The sequence below is a fragment of the Corylus avellana genome, chromosome 6 (assembly GCF_965113065.1).
Source record: "Corylus avellana chromosome 6, dhCorAvel1.hap1.2, whole genome shotgun sequence".
Lineage (NCBI taxonomy): Eukaryota > Viridiplantae > Streptophyta > Magnoliopsida > Fagales > Betulaceae > Corylus > Corylus avellana.
In genome coordinates this window covers 12,528,699-12,541,729 of record NC_142495.1, presented here as the reverse complement: position 1 = coordinate 12,541,729, position 13,031 = coordinate 12,528,699, and the positions used below count along the sequence as shown (strand labels likewise).

The window sequence follows — 13,031 nt, the reverse complement described above, 5'->3', positions numbered from 1 at the left end:
CCCTCATACCATCATATATGATGTCCACCAACTTCCTCCACAAAGCATCATTTTCCATAGCAAACCTCCATACCACTTGTCCACCAAAGCTTGATTAAACTAAAGCATGCCTCTCACCCCCACCCCCCCAAGTTCTTTGGAGTACATACCTTCGACCAAGTCACTAGATGAAATTTTGAATTTGTCACCAATGCCGCCCCAAAGAAAGTCCCAGAAGTTTTTCCAAACAATTAGCCCCTTTGATAAATACAATCTCTACCAGCCCCTAACCAAAGCTTGATTAAACTAAAGGATGCCCCCCGCCCCCCCCCGGGAAGTTCTTTGGAGTACATACCTTCAACCAAGTCACTAGATGAAATTTGAATTCGTCACCAATGCTGCCCCAAAGAAAGTCCCAAAAGTTTTTCCAAACAATTAGCCCCTTTGATGAATACAACCTCTACCAGCCCGCTAATCTCTTCTCCATCTTTTCCAATATGCTACTCCAAATAGTTCATGCCTTATTGTGAGCACCCAAACAAAGCCACACGACACCCAAGGATGCTAGCCAAGCTCGCCCTAGAACAATCTCAGACTTGGACAAATTAATTTTCAGCCCCTACGCCGCTTCAAAACTGAGCAACAAACATCTCAAATTACTGAATTGTTCAACACTAGGCTGACAAAAAAGTAGCATGTCATCTGCAAATAACAAATGCAACGCTATCATTTTCTCCTGATTTCTCAAACCCACAAAGAACCCAGAAAGAAGACCTCTCTCCACCATTGCAGACCTCCATCACCAACACAACTAATAAAGGAGACAAAGGATCCCCATGTCATAACCCTCTTGAGCTCCTAAAGAAACCCCGAAGGCAACCGATTTATTATAATGGAAAATCAGACCGTAGAAATGCAATGATGCATCCATCCTTGCCATATCGCCCCAAAACCACATCTCTACATCAAATGTAACAAAAATTCCCAAATCACATGATCATATGCCTTTTCCAAGTCCAATTTACATAACACACCCGGTACCCCAGACCGAAGCTAACTATCCAAACATTCAATTGCCACCAAAACAAAATCCAGAATTTGTCACCCCTTGAAGAATACATTTTGCGACAGTGAAATAATCTTCCTCAAAACTAACGTCAACCTATTTGTCAGAACCTTCGAAATAATTTTGCATCCCTCACCTACTAAGCTGATAGGGCGAAAATCCTTAATCTGCACTGCTCCAGCTTTCTTTGGAATAAGATAGGCATAAGTAGCATTAAGACTCTTCTCAAATTGTCCACGGCTATAGAACTCCTAAAAAACCACCACAATGTCAACCTTAACCACCTCCCAACACTTCTAGGAAAATGCCATAGTACAACCATTAGGTCCATACGCCGTATCTCCATTGAAATTCCTCACCACCTCCCACACTTCACCTTCCTGAAACTCTCTTTCCATCCAAATTCTCTCCTCACCATCAATGGAACTAACAGATAAATTATCCACCTTTGGTCACCACTAATATTGTTCACAATACAACTTTTTATAGAAATTCACAATGTGATCTTGAATAACCGTCGACTCCTCAGTCATATTCCCATCCACCATTAAGGATTCAATCAAATTGTTTCTCTTGTACGAGTTTGCCAATCGATGCAAGAAGAACTTCGTATTGTTGTCTCCCTCCTTCAACAACAATGCCCTTGATTTCTGTCTCCAACTCACTTTTTCAAGATAGAGATCCCACTCTAAATTTCTAAAATACTCTTCTTGCTTAAGATGTTCATCCTCAGATGGCGATCTTCCCTCTACAATCATATCCAGCTCACAAAGACCCGCCTCCATCTCCTTCTTCCTCTTCCCTACATTCCCAAATACCTCCTTATTCCATTTTTTCAGATCACCTTTCAGTGCTTTCAACTTTTCTGCCAACACATAACTCGACGTACCTTCATAATTATACGCTCCCCACCACTTCTTAACATCCACAAAACCCTCTGCTTGCAACCACATATTTTCAAATTTAAAAGGTTTGTTACCTCAACTCCCCCTCCACAATCCAACAACAATGGCCTGTTGTATAGGGGGCTGGTTGCAGGGTTTTCTATAGGTCCTGTGCATAATCCTGGTCTTAGCGTTTCGCACTTGTTGTTTGCGGATAATACTTTGATCTTCTTTGAAGCGGATGAGGAACAACTTCGCAACTTACGCTGTCTGTTTCTCTGTTTTGAAGCTGCATCAGGGTTAAAGATAAATTTGTCAAAGTCTGAAATTGTTCCTATTGAGGAGGTGCAGAATATTGATCTGTTGGCTAGCATTCTTGATTGACGGGTGGTCAGCTTACATATGAAGTATTTGGGGCTTCCTTTGGGAGCACAATACAAGGATACCACAATCTGGAACGGTATGCTTCAGACCACGAAGAGGAGGTTGGCTGGGTGGAAAATGGGCCTTTTATCAAAAGGGGGAAGGCTAACGCTGATTAAAAGCACTCTCTCTAACCTTCCAACCTATTTGTTATCTATTTTTCTCATTCCCTCGAGTGTGGCAAATAGGTTAGAGAAGTTGCAAAGGAATTTTTTATGGGGCGGTACCAATGAGGAGACTAAGTTTCATTTAGTTAAATGGTCTTTAGTTTGCTCTCCTGTGAAGGATGGTGGCTTGGGGATTAGAAATTTGCGTCAGTTCAATCAAGCTTTATTGGGGAAATGGTTATGGCCTTATGCTACGGAGAGGGAAGCTTATTGGAGGAAGGTCGTAGAGGTAAAATATGGAAGTATGGAGGGAGATTGGTGTACCAAAGAGTTTGAGAGGCCATTTGGTGTAGTGGTTTGGAAGCATATAAGAGGGTGGGAGTTTTTTTCCAAGTTCATCAGATTTGAAGTTGGTGATGGCACCCAAATTAGGTTTTGGCATGATATATGGTGTGGTGATCAACCTTTGAAGGAGTCTTTCCCTGAATTGTTTCGTATTGCAAGAAACAAAGAGGCTTGGGTGAGTGATAATATGCAGATTATGAATGAGGAAACACATTGGAATGTTCCTTTTTGCCGAGCGGCTCAGGATTGGGAAGTGGAGGTGGTGGTGACTTTCTATGCGAAATTGTATGAGACTCGGTGTCATGATGGGGGGGTGGATCACATTTGGTGGATCCCTTCAAAAAGGAAGCTTTTTGAGGTACGTTCTTTCTTCGGTGTGCTTCCTTTTTCTGCAGAGAGGCACGAGGTGGGGAGCTATTCTTTCCCATGGAAGAGTATTTAGAAGGTTAAAGTCCCGCTCAGAGTTAGTTTCTTTGTGTGGACAGCAGCCCTTGGAAGGATTCTCACATTGGATAATCTTCAGAAGAGAGGTTTGATCGTGGTGGATTGGTGTAGTATGTGTAAGAGGAGTGGTGAATCCATTGATCATCTCCTCCTCCACTGTGACGTGGCTCGTGCTCTCTGGAGTGTTCTCTTTTCCATTTTTGATGTGAAGTGGGTCATGAATGGCAGGGTTATTGATCTCCTAGCTTGCTAGAAAGGCCAAAGAGGTAATAAAATGGTGATGGAGGTTTGGAGAATGGCCCCTTTGTGCCTTATGTGGACTATTTGGAGGGAGAGGAATGCTCGATGTTTCGAAGATAAGGAATTGACAATGGTGGAGCTCAGCAATAGGTTTCTCAATTTGTTTTTCCATTGGGCGGGTGTTTTGAACATTCCTCAAGTTTCTTCGATGCATTAATTTGTAGATTTATACTCTTCATTTTATCTTTAAAGGAGTGTCTTTGTATATTTCCTGTATACTTGGGTTACGCCCATCTGCTCTTTTCAATGATATTCTTACTTATTTATCAAAAAAAAAAAAAAAACATGAATACACCCCCACATACTCCGCACCAACTCCCTACTAAAATCCTCCATTTTAGTTTCTTGTAAACATACAATATCAGCTTTACACTCTCTTAATAACCTCCAAATCTTCCCTCTTTTCTCAATATCGTTCAGGCCTCTCACATCCATGAAATGATCTTCAGTTTCATAAATAACAATTATTAGCCTTCCCCTTTATTGTCATTCTAGATGATTATCCACCCCTCACATCATAGTTCACCGAACATACCAATCTCTTTAATTCTCAGGTTCCTCAATTCCCAAGTTTGCCACTCAACCAAGTGCCAATACCCGCCCCATAGTGACGTCGATCAGCTTCAATTGCAGTGGGCAAATCCATTAATTTATCCTCAAAACCTTCGTACGAGAAGCCCACAACGTGACAAAATTCTTTGACTCTCTCCACCACCCAATATGGTGACACCACAGTCGCCCTTTTTTTATCCCTTGTTACCGCCAAAGGTTGAATATCCAGGATCGAGAATCCTTCACTGTCCTCTTCTGGTCATGTCACCACTGCCAGGGCAGCATCACCACAGCCCCACCATGTAATCCCCCTCCCCACCCCCAATACCCCCTTCTCCCTAAGAGAAGGGGAACTAAACAAGGACATAACTTATCCACTCTTTGTTCTTGGTGCAAAAGAACAGAAAAAAGCAAACAAACAGACAAACAAAAACAAAAACAAAAGCAATTTAACAGAAAAAAATGTCTATCGATAATGTTAAAGTAACGATTAAGTAATTAAATTTACATCTTTCTATAAGCTTAAGCTTTTGGAATAACTGGTAATTTAACATAGTATCAGAGCCAAAGGTCATAAGTTTGAACCTTAACTCCGTCATTTACCTCCCATTTCAATTAAATATTTCTTGTATTGGACATCACCTATTAAAAGGGAGTTTGAGCCCACATTTGAGGGGGTGTTAAAATAATGATTAAATGACTAAACTTACATTTTTCTATAAGCTTAAGCTTTCAAGATAATTAGTAATTTAACAGATGATTTCTATGCTAAGTATTTCGGGACAAATAGGAGCAACAGTGATTTTCTTTTTTTTTATAGGGAAGCTACTGTGGTCTAGATTTCACTCATTGCTCAATCTTCGTTGGCAGTTGGCAAGAGGGAGTGGGAGGGAATTTCCTTAGAAAAGGATCATCCCCGGAAGGGTAAGGGTAGTAGGGAGCTATTGAACCTAGAGTGCTCCTTAATCTATTCTTCAAGAGCATCTTCTAGGCGTGGGAAAGGAAAGGCTCGCATTTGTTAGCATTGAGTGATGGCTGTTGTGAGGGTTTCGGGCTGTTGGGTGTTTCTAGGGTTTTGGGTATGAGGGTTAAGGGTTTCTTCGCTTCTAATTTTTCGTTTTTGTGTTCCTTATGTATACTCCCTATGTATTTACGAGCACTTCATGCTTTTTTAAAATATGCTTGATTATCTATCAAAAAGATTCACACCCAAATTCTATTTTCTTTCAAAAGCTCTCAACCTCTATAGATATAATCTTCATTGTTGAAATATAAATTAAGTTAAATTCATTCTTTCTTATTAGCTTAAACTTTAAAATAAGTGGTTATTTAATTTGGTATCAAAGCCAGAAGTAATAGAGCTCGAACCCTGACTCCCCAATTCACCTCCCATTTCAAGTAAATAATCCACATATTCGGCCTCACTTATTACGGAGAATTTAAACCCACACGTGAGATGGACTATTAGAATATAAATTAAATGAGAAAATTCATCAATTCCTATTAGCTTAAGCTTTTTGGATAAGTGGTTACCTAACTTTCATCATATGCGAGACTTCTTTTTTTATTCCTAGTCTTCACCACCAACATTTTTGCTAAATGCACAACCAGGAAACACAAGCTCTATGCCTTGTCGTATCTATAAAACCCTTATTCGTAATGTTATGCTAAAAGTACCCAAGCAAATCTAAAGGAAGTTCACATTCAAAGAATAAAAATTATTTGACAAGTACTAGACTTCATTAAAAGAACAAAAGAGCACACCATAGCAAACAAGAGTTATACAAGAGAAATTTATATAATACGAAAATAAAACAAAAATAATAATTAAGAACTAAGGCGACTAAGGTTTAAGAACTCCAAGAATGAAAAAGAAGATATTGGTAGATGACTATAACGACCTAGAAAAAGCATTAGCAACATTTGCACTATCACTCCAAAAGGACTCGTCAATTTGAAATTTTTCTTAAATCATTTATAAAGACTAGTCTCCCGTAATAAAGAACCAATGTGGGACTTACCACCCATGGGTGTCTTTATAAACCACCCTCTATTTAGGCTATTCATCTTCTCAGTGTGGGATTGGAGTGTTAAAACAACATTTCAAACAACAACCATAGAAACACCGGATATAAAAATTATGTCAACCACAAAACAATTAGGATTACATACCACATATGTGCACATTCAAAAGGTGGGCATGGCGGGTTCATCTTATAACCTCGGAGTATAATAAGAAGAGCTATCTGAAAATATAATCTTGCAATAAATAGCAAAAGGTGAGCCAAAACAATAGAATTGTCATTAATACTGATCGTAACAAACAGTATTAACATCTTTTAGCACCAATACATGGCTATACACCATATTTATGGTCACTATTTGACAATCTAGAGGTAGAAATAAGAACCTGGCAAGCCTTTTTTCTTGTTAATACACTGAAGTTACTGCTCACTGGCACTTGATGAAGGAGAAAATATAGAAAATGCCTACGTTGTTTTTCATGTTCCCCATCTTGCAAAGCTTCAAGAGACTGGATAGAATGAATGTGTGCATATCAGTAATGCCAGTAAAATATTACACACATAACTAAAACAGAAAAATAGTATATTCAAAGAAACATTGGCGAAGGACTTAAGGATGAAGTGGTATAATGGTCCACAGACGTGCCTGCAGAAAAGGCTGAAAAAGATCAAAAATGTCTTTATGGCTTTTCTCGTTTCGAGAATGAAAACACTGACCCAATAGAGTGTTGCGCATCACACTTGGAGACAACGTAGATCTCAACCAAAGCTTACAACCTTAAAGGGGGCCCAAAACATCAAAGGCAAAAATCAGCTCAACATTAAACAGAATATTGACCTTTTGTGATTGAAAAAACACAACACGTGCTCACCAAGCATTTCAAAGAGTAGTCTCAAGCAAGTAACTGCATGAGAAAACACAACCGAATCGCCACTGATATGATTGAGTACAAGGTCAAGAAAAATGGGGTAGCGTTCCAATATCCCTTCTTCAAAAACTGGAGGTTCTAAGAACCCAAGCCTTCAATAAAAAGAAGGGCAAATTTACCATTAGCAGGAAAACAGAGAAAAAAATAAAGGGAATACTTGTTGAAGATGAAATTTAGACAACATTTCCTACAATGATTTTATTCCAAGCCATATGGACACACGGTCCAGCTTCGCTCTTGGCCTTGAAGTCTCAAAAGTTGATGGCAAAACTTCTGTATCCAAAAAGCCTATAAATTTCTTAAGCAAAGGCTGCAAAGGTTCCAAGTCTGTTACTCTCCTGCACACACAGAATACATGAAACACTTGATGCGGATTTACTGGGCGGCAAAGCAAGAATTAAGAGACCGAACCCCCCCCCCCCACTCAAGCCCTCCTCTATCAGTGATTAACTGATTATATTGATTTGAAATTACATCCTTCGAACCCAGCCAAGCTTTAATTTGATTCTGCACATGGTTTTTTAGCCAGAATCACTAATAAGTTGGAACTCTTTGTGATTTAAAAGTCACTCTGTCAATTTAAAAGTCACTCTGTCACAAGATAGTTATTAATCTTTCTTTTCTTGGCTGGAAGAAGAAAATAAAATTCACAAGACTAATAAATTTTGGATGCACATATTAATAGCAGTGCTTAAAAAATCATATTAAATTAAACAAAATAAAGACCATCAAATATCATAGTGCCGAAATCCCCCAAAAACAACCCCACCCCCAACCGCAAATATCAATGCTAGTAAAAATGATATTAAATTAAAAGAGAATGAAGGCATCAAATATCATAGTGCCGAAATGCCCCCAAAACAATTAGCTTCCCCCACCCAAATAGAGGCCAGACAAAGAACCTAAAAGTAGCAATAGCTTTAATGGAAAAGGAGCGGGGAGGGGGGGGGGGGGGAGAGGTAGTATTACGTCAATTTTCCCATAGATCCAGCAAGACGATGACCAACAGAACGCACTCCTCTTTTGAAAAAAAACAATGCATAAATACCCTGAAAGGAAATACATTACTTTGTAAGGCAAAATAAAATTTTAAAGATAAGTGAAAGCAATTTGAGAAAACATGCAAACACGTAGCCAAATAAATACCGGAAACTGTTGATGTCTATCCAAAGCCAGTTCATGCTTACTATCAATTGCTTCAATAAATGTTTCAAATTCAGTGAACAATGACTGATCATCCAACAGGATAGGGAACATCAAAACCTGTGATCAAATAGACAACAAATTCAAGTCACCATCCACCCCAAAAATAAAGGTCAGCAATCAAAACAAAATCATTTCTGGGACTCCCAATTTAATGGGATAAGTACTGTACAGATGCATGCAAGTAGTTGCATGATACATGGGCAAAGAATTACAGTTTGAACTTATGGCATACCATAAGGAAAAATAGCATTGCAATACATATAGAAAAAGACATTTGAGCATCAATTGCAATGCACAAAAGCAAATATAAGACGCTTCTGCATAACAAGCCTAAGAGGTCCAGCACATAACTATAGATTTGTCTATCTGTTTGCTGAAATATGGCAAAGTCCTCAATAAACAAACACAATCTTTTAAGTAAATACCCCAATAAAAAGGTCAGAACTCTATAATCACCTTATATCTTGTGTGGCAACCACGTAAAGACTTGAGTAGATAAATACTTTGTAACATATTAGGATGATCAATTGATGAGATTCGCATTCAAGATTCCACTATGTAGAATATATTTGAAAATGATACCCCAAAGGAAGAGTAATACTTAACATGAGTGATGTTTATCACTCATGTTTATCATCACTTGAATCGATCAAGAGAGGAAGGGAGCTAAAAAGCAAGTGCACACAAGGGGAAGAGAGAGAAAGTTACTCAAGAGAAATATGGAAATGGAGCTCAAAACACATCAAATTATCAAAGAAATGAAGAAAACTCTTCAGCAAAATTAATCAAGAAAAACAAAATAAAAAGAGAGGAAAGAGAAAGAGATGTGTATATGGTCATAGTTTGATGTTAAAAGGTTTATGGATTGTTAAGGTTTGTTAGAATGAGAACTTAGGGGTGGATCTAAAGGTTTTTACAAGTTTAATTCAAAGATTATAGGTCTGGCAACAGATCAAATCTGGTTTCAGAGAAAAGAAGAAGGAAAGGATAATTCCCTCCCCATTATTAAGCCACTAGTGAATACCATATACATTAAACATATCATTCTATAGAGAAGTAGATCTTGTACTTTAAACAAATATAATTACAAAAACAAAACAAACAAACAAAAAAGTAGCAATTCACCGATGAAAACAAAAACACTACTTGTTATCCATTTTCAAGCTAACACTGGCATCAACATGATGTTGATTATGTTACAAAACAAGTAAACATGAAGAAACATCACAAAGAACAATGTACATGCCTCATACATGACACTAACAACTTCAGCATTATCACAAGCTGGATCATATTCTTCCCGTGCTATTCTTGCTTTGATCTCTCTCAAGCACTGAGTCACCCTTTCCTCATCAAGACATCGTAACACATCAAGAAGGGGACTGATGCAACTCTGCTCATACTCCATATTGTATGTCTCTAGGGCTTGATGGTGCTGAGAGATGCACTGGATGCATTGCCGCATTTCTTCAGTGATCCTCTTCCATAAACGCTTGAGAGGAGAATCAGGATTCTCATCTTTAAAGTAATTGTAGAACGTCTCCAAAAGAGGGCCCATTAATTCCCAAGAGCCACACCAGATATGAGTTTCTTTTGGCAAACAAATTAATAAATTAAATGCGTCTGCAAACCTGACATAGCAGAAAAGCTACTTTACCAAATAATGAAAAGGCAACCAAACCAGAAACAAATTGAGAACAGTTGCAAGATATGATAAATTGGAAGAACTCCAAATCAGGCTATGCATAGAAATTATATTTAAAAGTAACAGATTTTGCTATAAATAAAAAGGACTAGTATTACGAGACAAAATTATACAAAAAAAAAAAAGTTTTAAAAAAAAATCTGGAAAATCCAACAAAGAAAAAGCAGAGAAACCATTGGAGGTCCCAGTCCACTAATAAAATGATCTCAAAAAGAGAAACTTCAACCTGGTAAAGTTTAATTAGTGATTAGAGAATCTATGCAGACTCTTATAACATGAACCTCCATTAAAAGTAATGCATAAACTTAATTTTTGTAAAAATTCGCTGAAAAAGTACAATTTAGTTAAAATAAATTATACAAAGTTGCCAAACTCCTTATGTTGGTAACAATTTCCAACATGTAAAGCCCCACAAATTAATACAACTTTCAAAAGAAAAAGATAGAAAAAATTAACAAAATAAATTAAAAAAAAAAAAAAAAAAAAAAAAAGAATCAAATAATTTGGTTTTCGGAAAAAGGAGAAAACAAAATAAACAGAGTAAAGGCAATAAAAATTCAAAAATGTATAAGAAGCCTGAAATCCACTGAAAAAAAATATATCAAAAACTCAAAATCAATCAAACATTCTATTATCACTTTATTTTTAATGACTCTTCTCTCTCTTTTTTTTTTCTTTTTTTTTTTTTTTTTTTTTTTGGTATTTCGACCATTTTGTAAGCAAACCGAACTATTTATTATTACATTGGAAAAAATTCCAAATCAAAATTAAAATTAAAAAAATAAAAAATAAAAATTGATCAAATGCATTAAAATAAGAAAAGGAAAAAGGAAAAATAAGCCTACAAGAACTGCTACGCTTCATCAAAATTCCGTTTCAAATCAAACAAAAAAAAATAAAATGGCCTTGCTCGTTACCATTGCTCCTTAAGGTGGTGAAGACGGCGTCGTTTGGAAGGGTCTTGAGCGTCATCGTCATCTTCTTCTTCTTCGATGGCTCTCCAGCGGCCCAATAGATCTCGTCTTGTCGCCAAGCTATTCGACATTTCTCAATTTTAACTTCCGTTTTTTCTTAGGGTTTTCTCTTTTTTCTCTGGCGCGCGCGAGAGAGAGAGCATTTGATTACAAGGCGTATATAAGCATACCGTGAAAGGGAGTAATCGGTCATTAAACTAAATAAAGGGGTTAAATTTGGCTTTAACTATACGGATTAAAGACAGTGCAATGGGCAGCACTTTAATTTTCCTATCTATTATTTTCCACAAAATATTTCACTTTCCTCTCTCATCCCATCTTTTCTCTTTTTGTCTTTCGCCAGACTTGTATTGAAATTTTGTAAAAAATATAAAAATAAATAAAAATATTATATTTCGTAAAGAAATAATACTTTAATAGCATAAAAAATAATAAAGAAGTTATCGTATAATATATTTGGTTATGAAAGCAAAAAGTATTCCCCTTCTGAGCATTCTTTCATCAATTGGGAATCAAAATTTGTTTCCATTTCATGTAATTCACTTAGATAGATTTTTTTTATTTGGTTATGTGTCCATTTGGATGCACAGTTTTGGTCCTCTTTTGGGTGGACAAGTGATAATGGTTTGTTAAGGTGAGGCATTGTAACTTAGAGTCCAATATAGTAAATTAGAACTTCCAACACAATACACATTTATGTATCACTATAAATTCATCAAAATGAGCATTACATGGAAATTTTTCTTAAGTAAACTAGAATAACACAAATCACACTGAAGCATTGAATTATGCCTAGAACTGCATATGCCTGGCATCCTCCCCCCTCCCCAATGCCGCCCAAACTTCATTCCTAAAAAGATTCACTTTGTGTAATCATGGAAGGCAGATCCCTACTTCAGATTTACTTTACAAAAGCATCATTTAATATTATTTCCTATATTGGACTTTAATACTATATATGATCACGGTCAAAACGCAGTCTTTCATGTAGGAGTTAAGGTGGGGCATTGTAACTCCATTGAGGAAATGTGTAAGTATCAAGATAGAGGAACATGATCCTCTATAGTCTAAAATGAACTGAAAAATATCTAGTTTACGGCTAAAATTTCTTCTTATAAATCCTAAAGCCACAAATAGAACACATGTTTACTAACCAAAAAATATTAATAAAATATTATTTTAGACTTGAATAAAAATAAAAAACCAAATTATAAAATATTAAGGGGTGGTTCGGCTACCCCCAAGGGCCAAACAATTTTTTTTCTTTTAGATTTGGCACTTGAAGGTAGTCGGGCCACCCCCAAGGGCCATGGGGTGGCTTCGACCACCCTAGACGGCCGGTCTAGGGTGGCTTCGGCCACCCCATGACCCCGGCCACCCCCAATGGCCAAACGATTTTTTTTTATTATTATTATATTTGGCCCTTGGGGTGGTCCGGCCACCCCTTAATATTTTATAATTTTGTTTTTTTTTTTAAATCTAAAATAATATTTTATTATTATTTTTTGTTAGTGGACATGTGTCATATTTGTGACTTTAGGATTTCTAAGAAGAAATCCTAGCCATGAACTGGATATTCTACAGTCCATTTTGAATTGGAGAAAATCCTATTCCTGACGTAGCGGAAGACTAAGGTAACTAATCAAAGAGCAGCGTCTTTGATTCTGCAAGGAGAAGCGTCTTCGTCTTCTACCCAAAAAGATAAAAACAAGCCCGCAGGCTAAAAGAAAGATAAAACTCCGCAGAGTATTTGAGAGAGAATTCTCTGATTTTATAATAATTCAATTGATTGAGTTTTACATAATAGGCAAGCCTATTTATAGAAGAGAAATCCTTGGAGAAAAAGTAAACCTACTTCTAGTAGAGAAAGTAAATCTAATCTTAGTAGGAAAGTAAATATAATCCTAGTAGGGAAAGTAAACATAATTCTAATAGGAAAAGTAAATATACTCCTAGTAGGGAAAGGATTAAAAGTAAACTATTTATTCTTGGGGGTGGGGACACACATGTCCTACATCAATTCCCAAGGGAGAGGATACATTCTTTTAATTTCCAATTAATGTAAGAATGCTAGAAAGTGAAGATTAATTAAG

General features: G+C 36.9%; 1 protein-coding gene across 4 annotated transcripts in view; it reads right to left on the bottom strand.

Annotated features, from left to right (window-relative positions):
• LOC132186271 (P-loop containing nucleoside triphosphate hydrolases superfamily protein) overlaps positions 1–11,054 on the bottom strand; it is a 37,902-nt gene extending 26,848 nt beyond the window's left edge. For all 4 annotated transcript variants that reach the window (XR_009440738.2, XR_009440737.2, XR_009440739.2 and 1 more), the window contains exons 1-9: positions 10,882–11,054; positions 9,506–9,890; positions 8,200–8,316; positions 8,023–8,102; positions 7,245–7,391; positions 6,997–7,145; positions 6,771–6,901; positions 6,511–6,633; positions 6,273–6,346 (exon numbers count right to left, since the gene is read on the bottom strand). Coding sequence is in view for 1 of the 4 variants with exons in the window: in XM_059600161.2 (XP_059456144.2) it covers positions 6,273–6,346; positions 6,511–6,633; positions 6,771–6,901; positions 6,997–7,145; positions 7,245–7,391; positions 8,023–8,102; positions 8,200–8,316; positions 9,506–9,890; positions 10,882–11,009 (1,334 nt within the window). In the remaining 3 variants the exon portion in view is untranslated. The remainder of the gene's footprint in view (positions 1–6,272; positions 6,347–6,510; positions 6,634–6,770; positions 6,902–6,996; positions 7,146–7,244; positions 7,392–8,022; positions 8,103–8,199; positions 8,317–9,505; positions 9,891–10,881) is intronic.
• Positions 11,055–13,031: the final 1,977 nt, after the last annotated feature.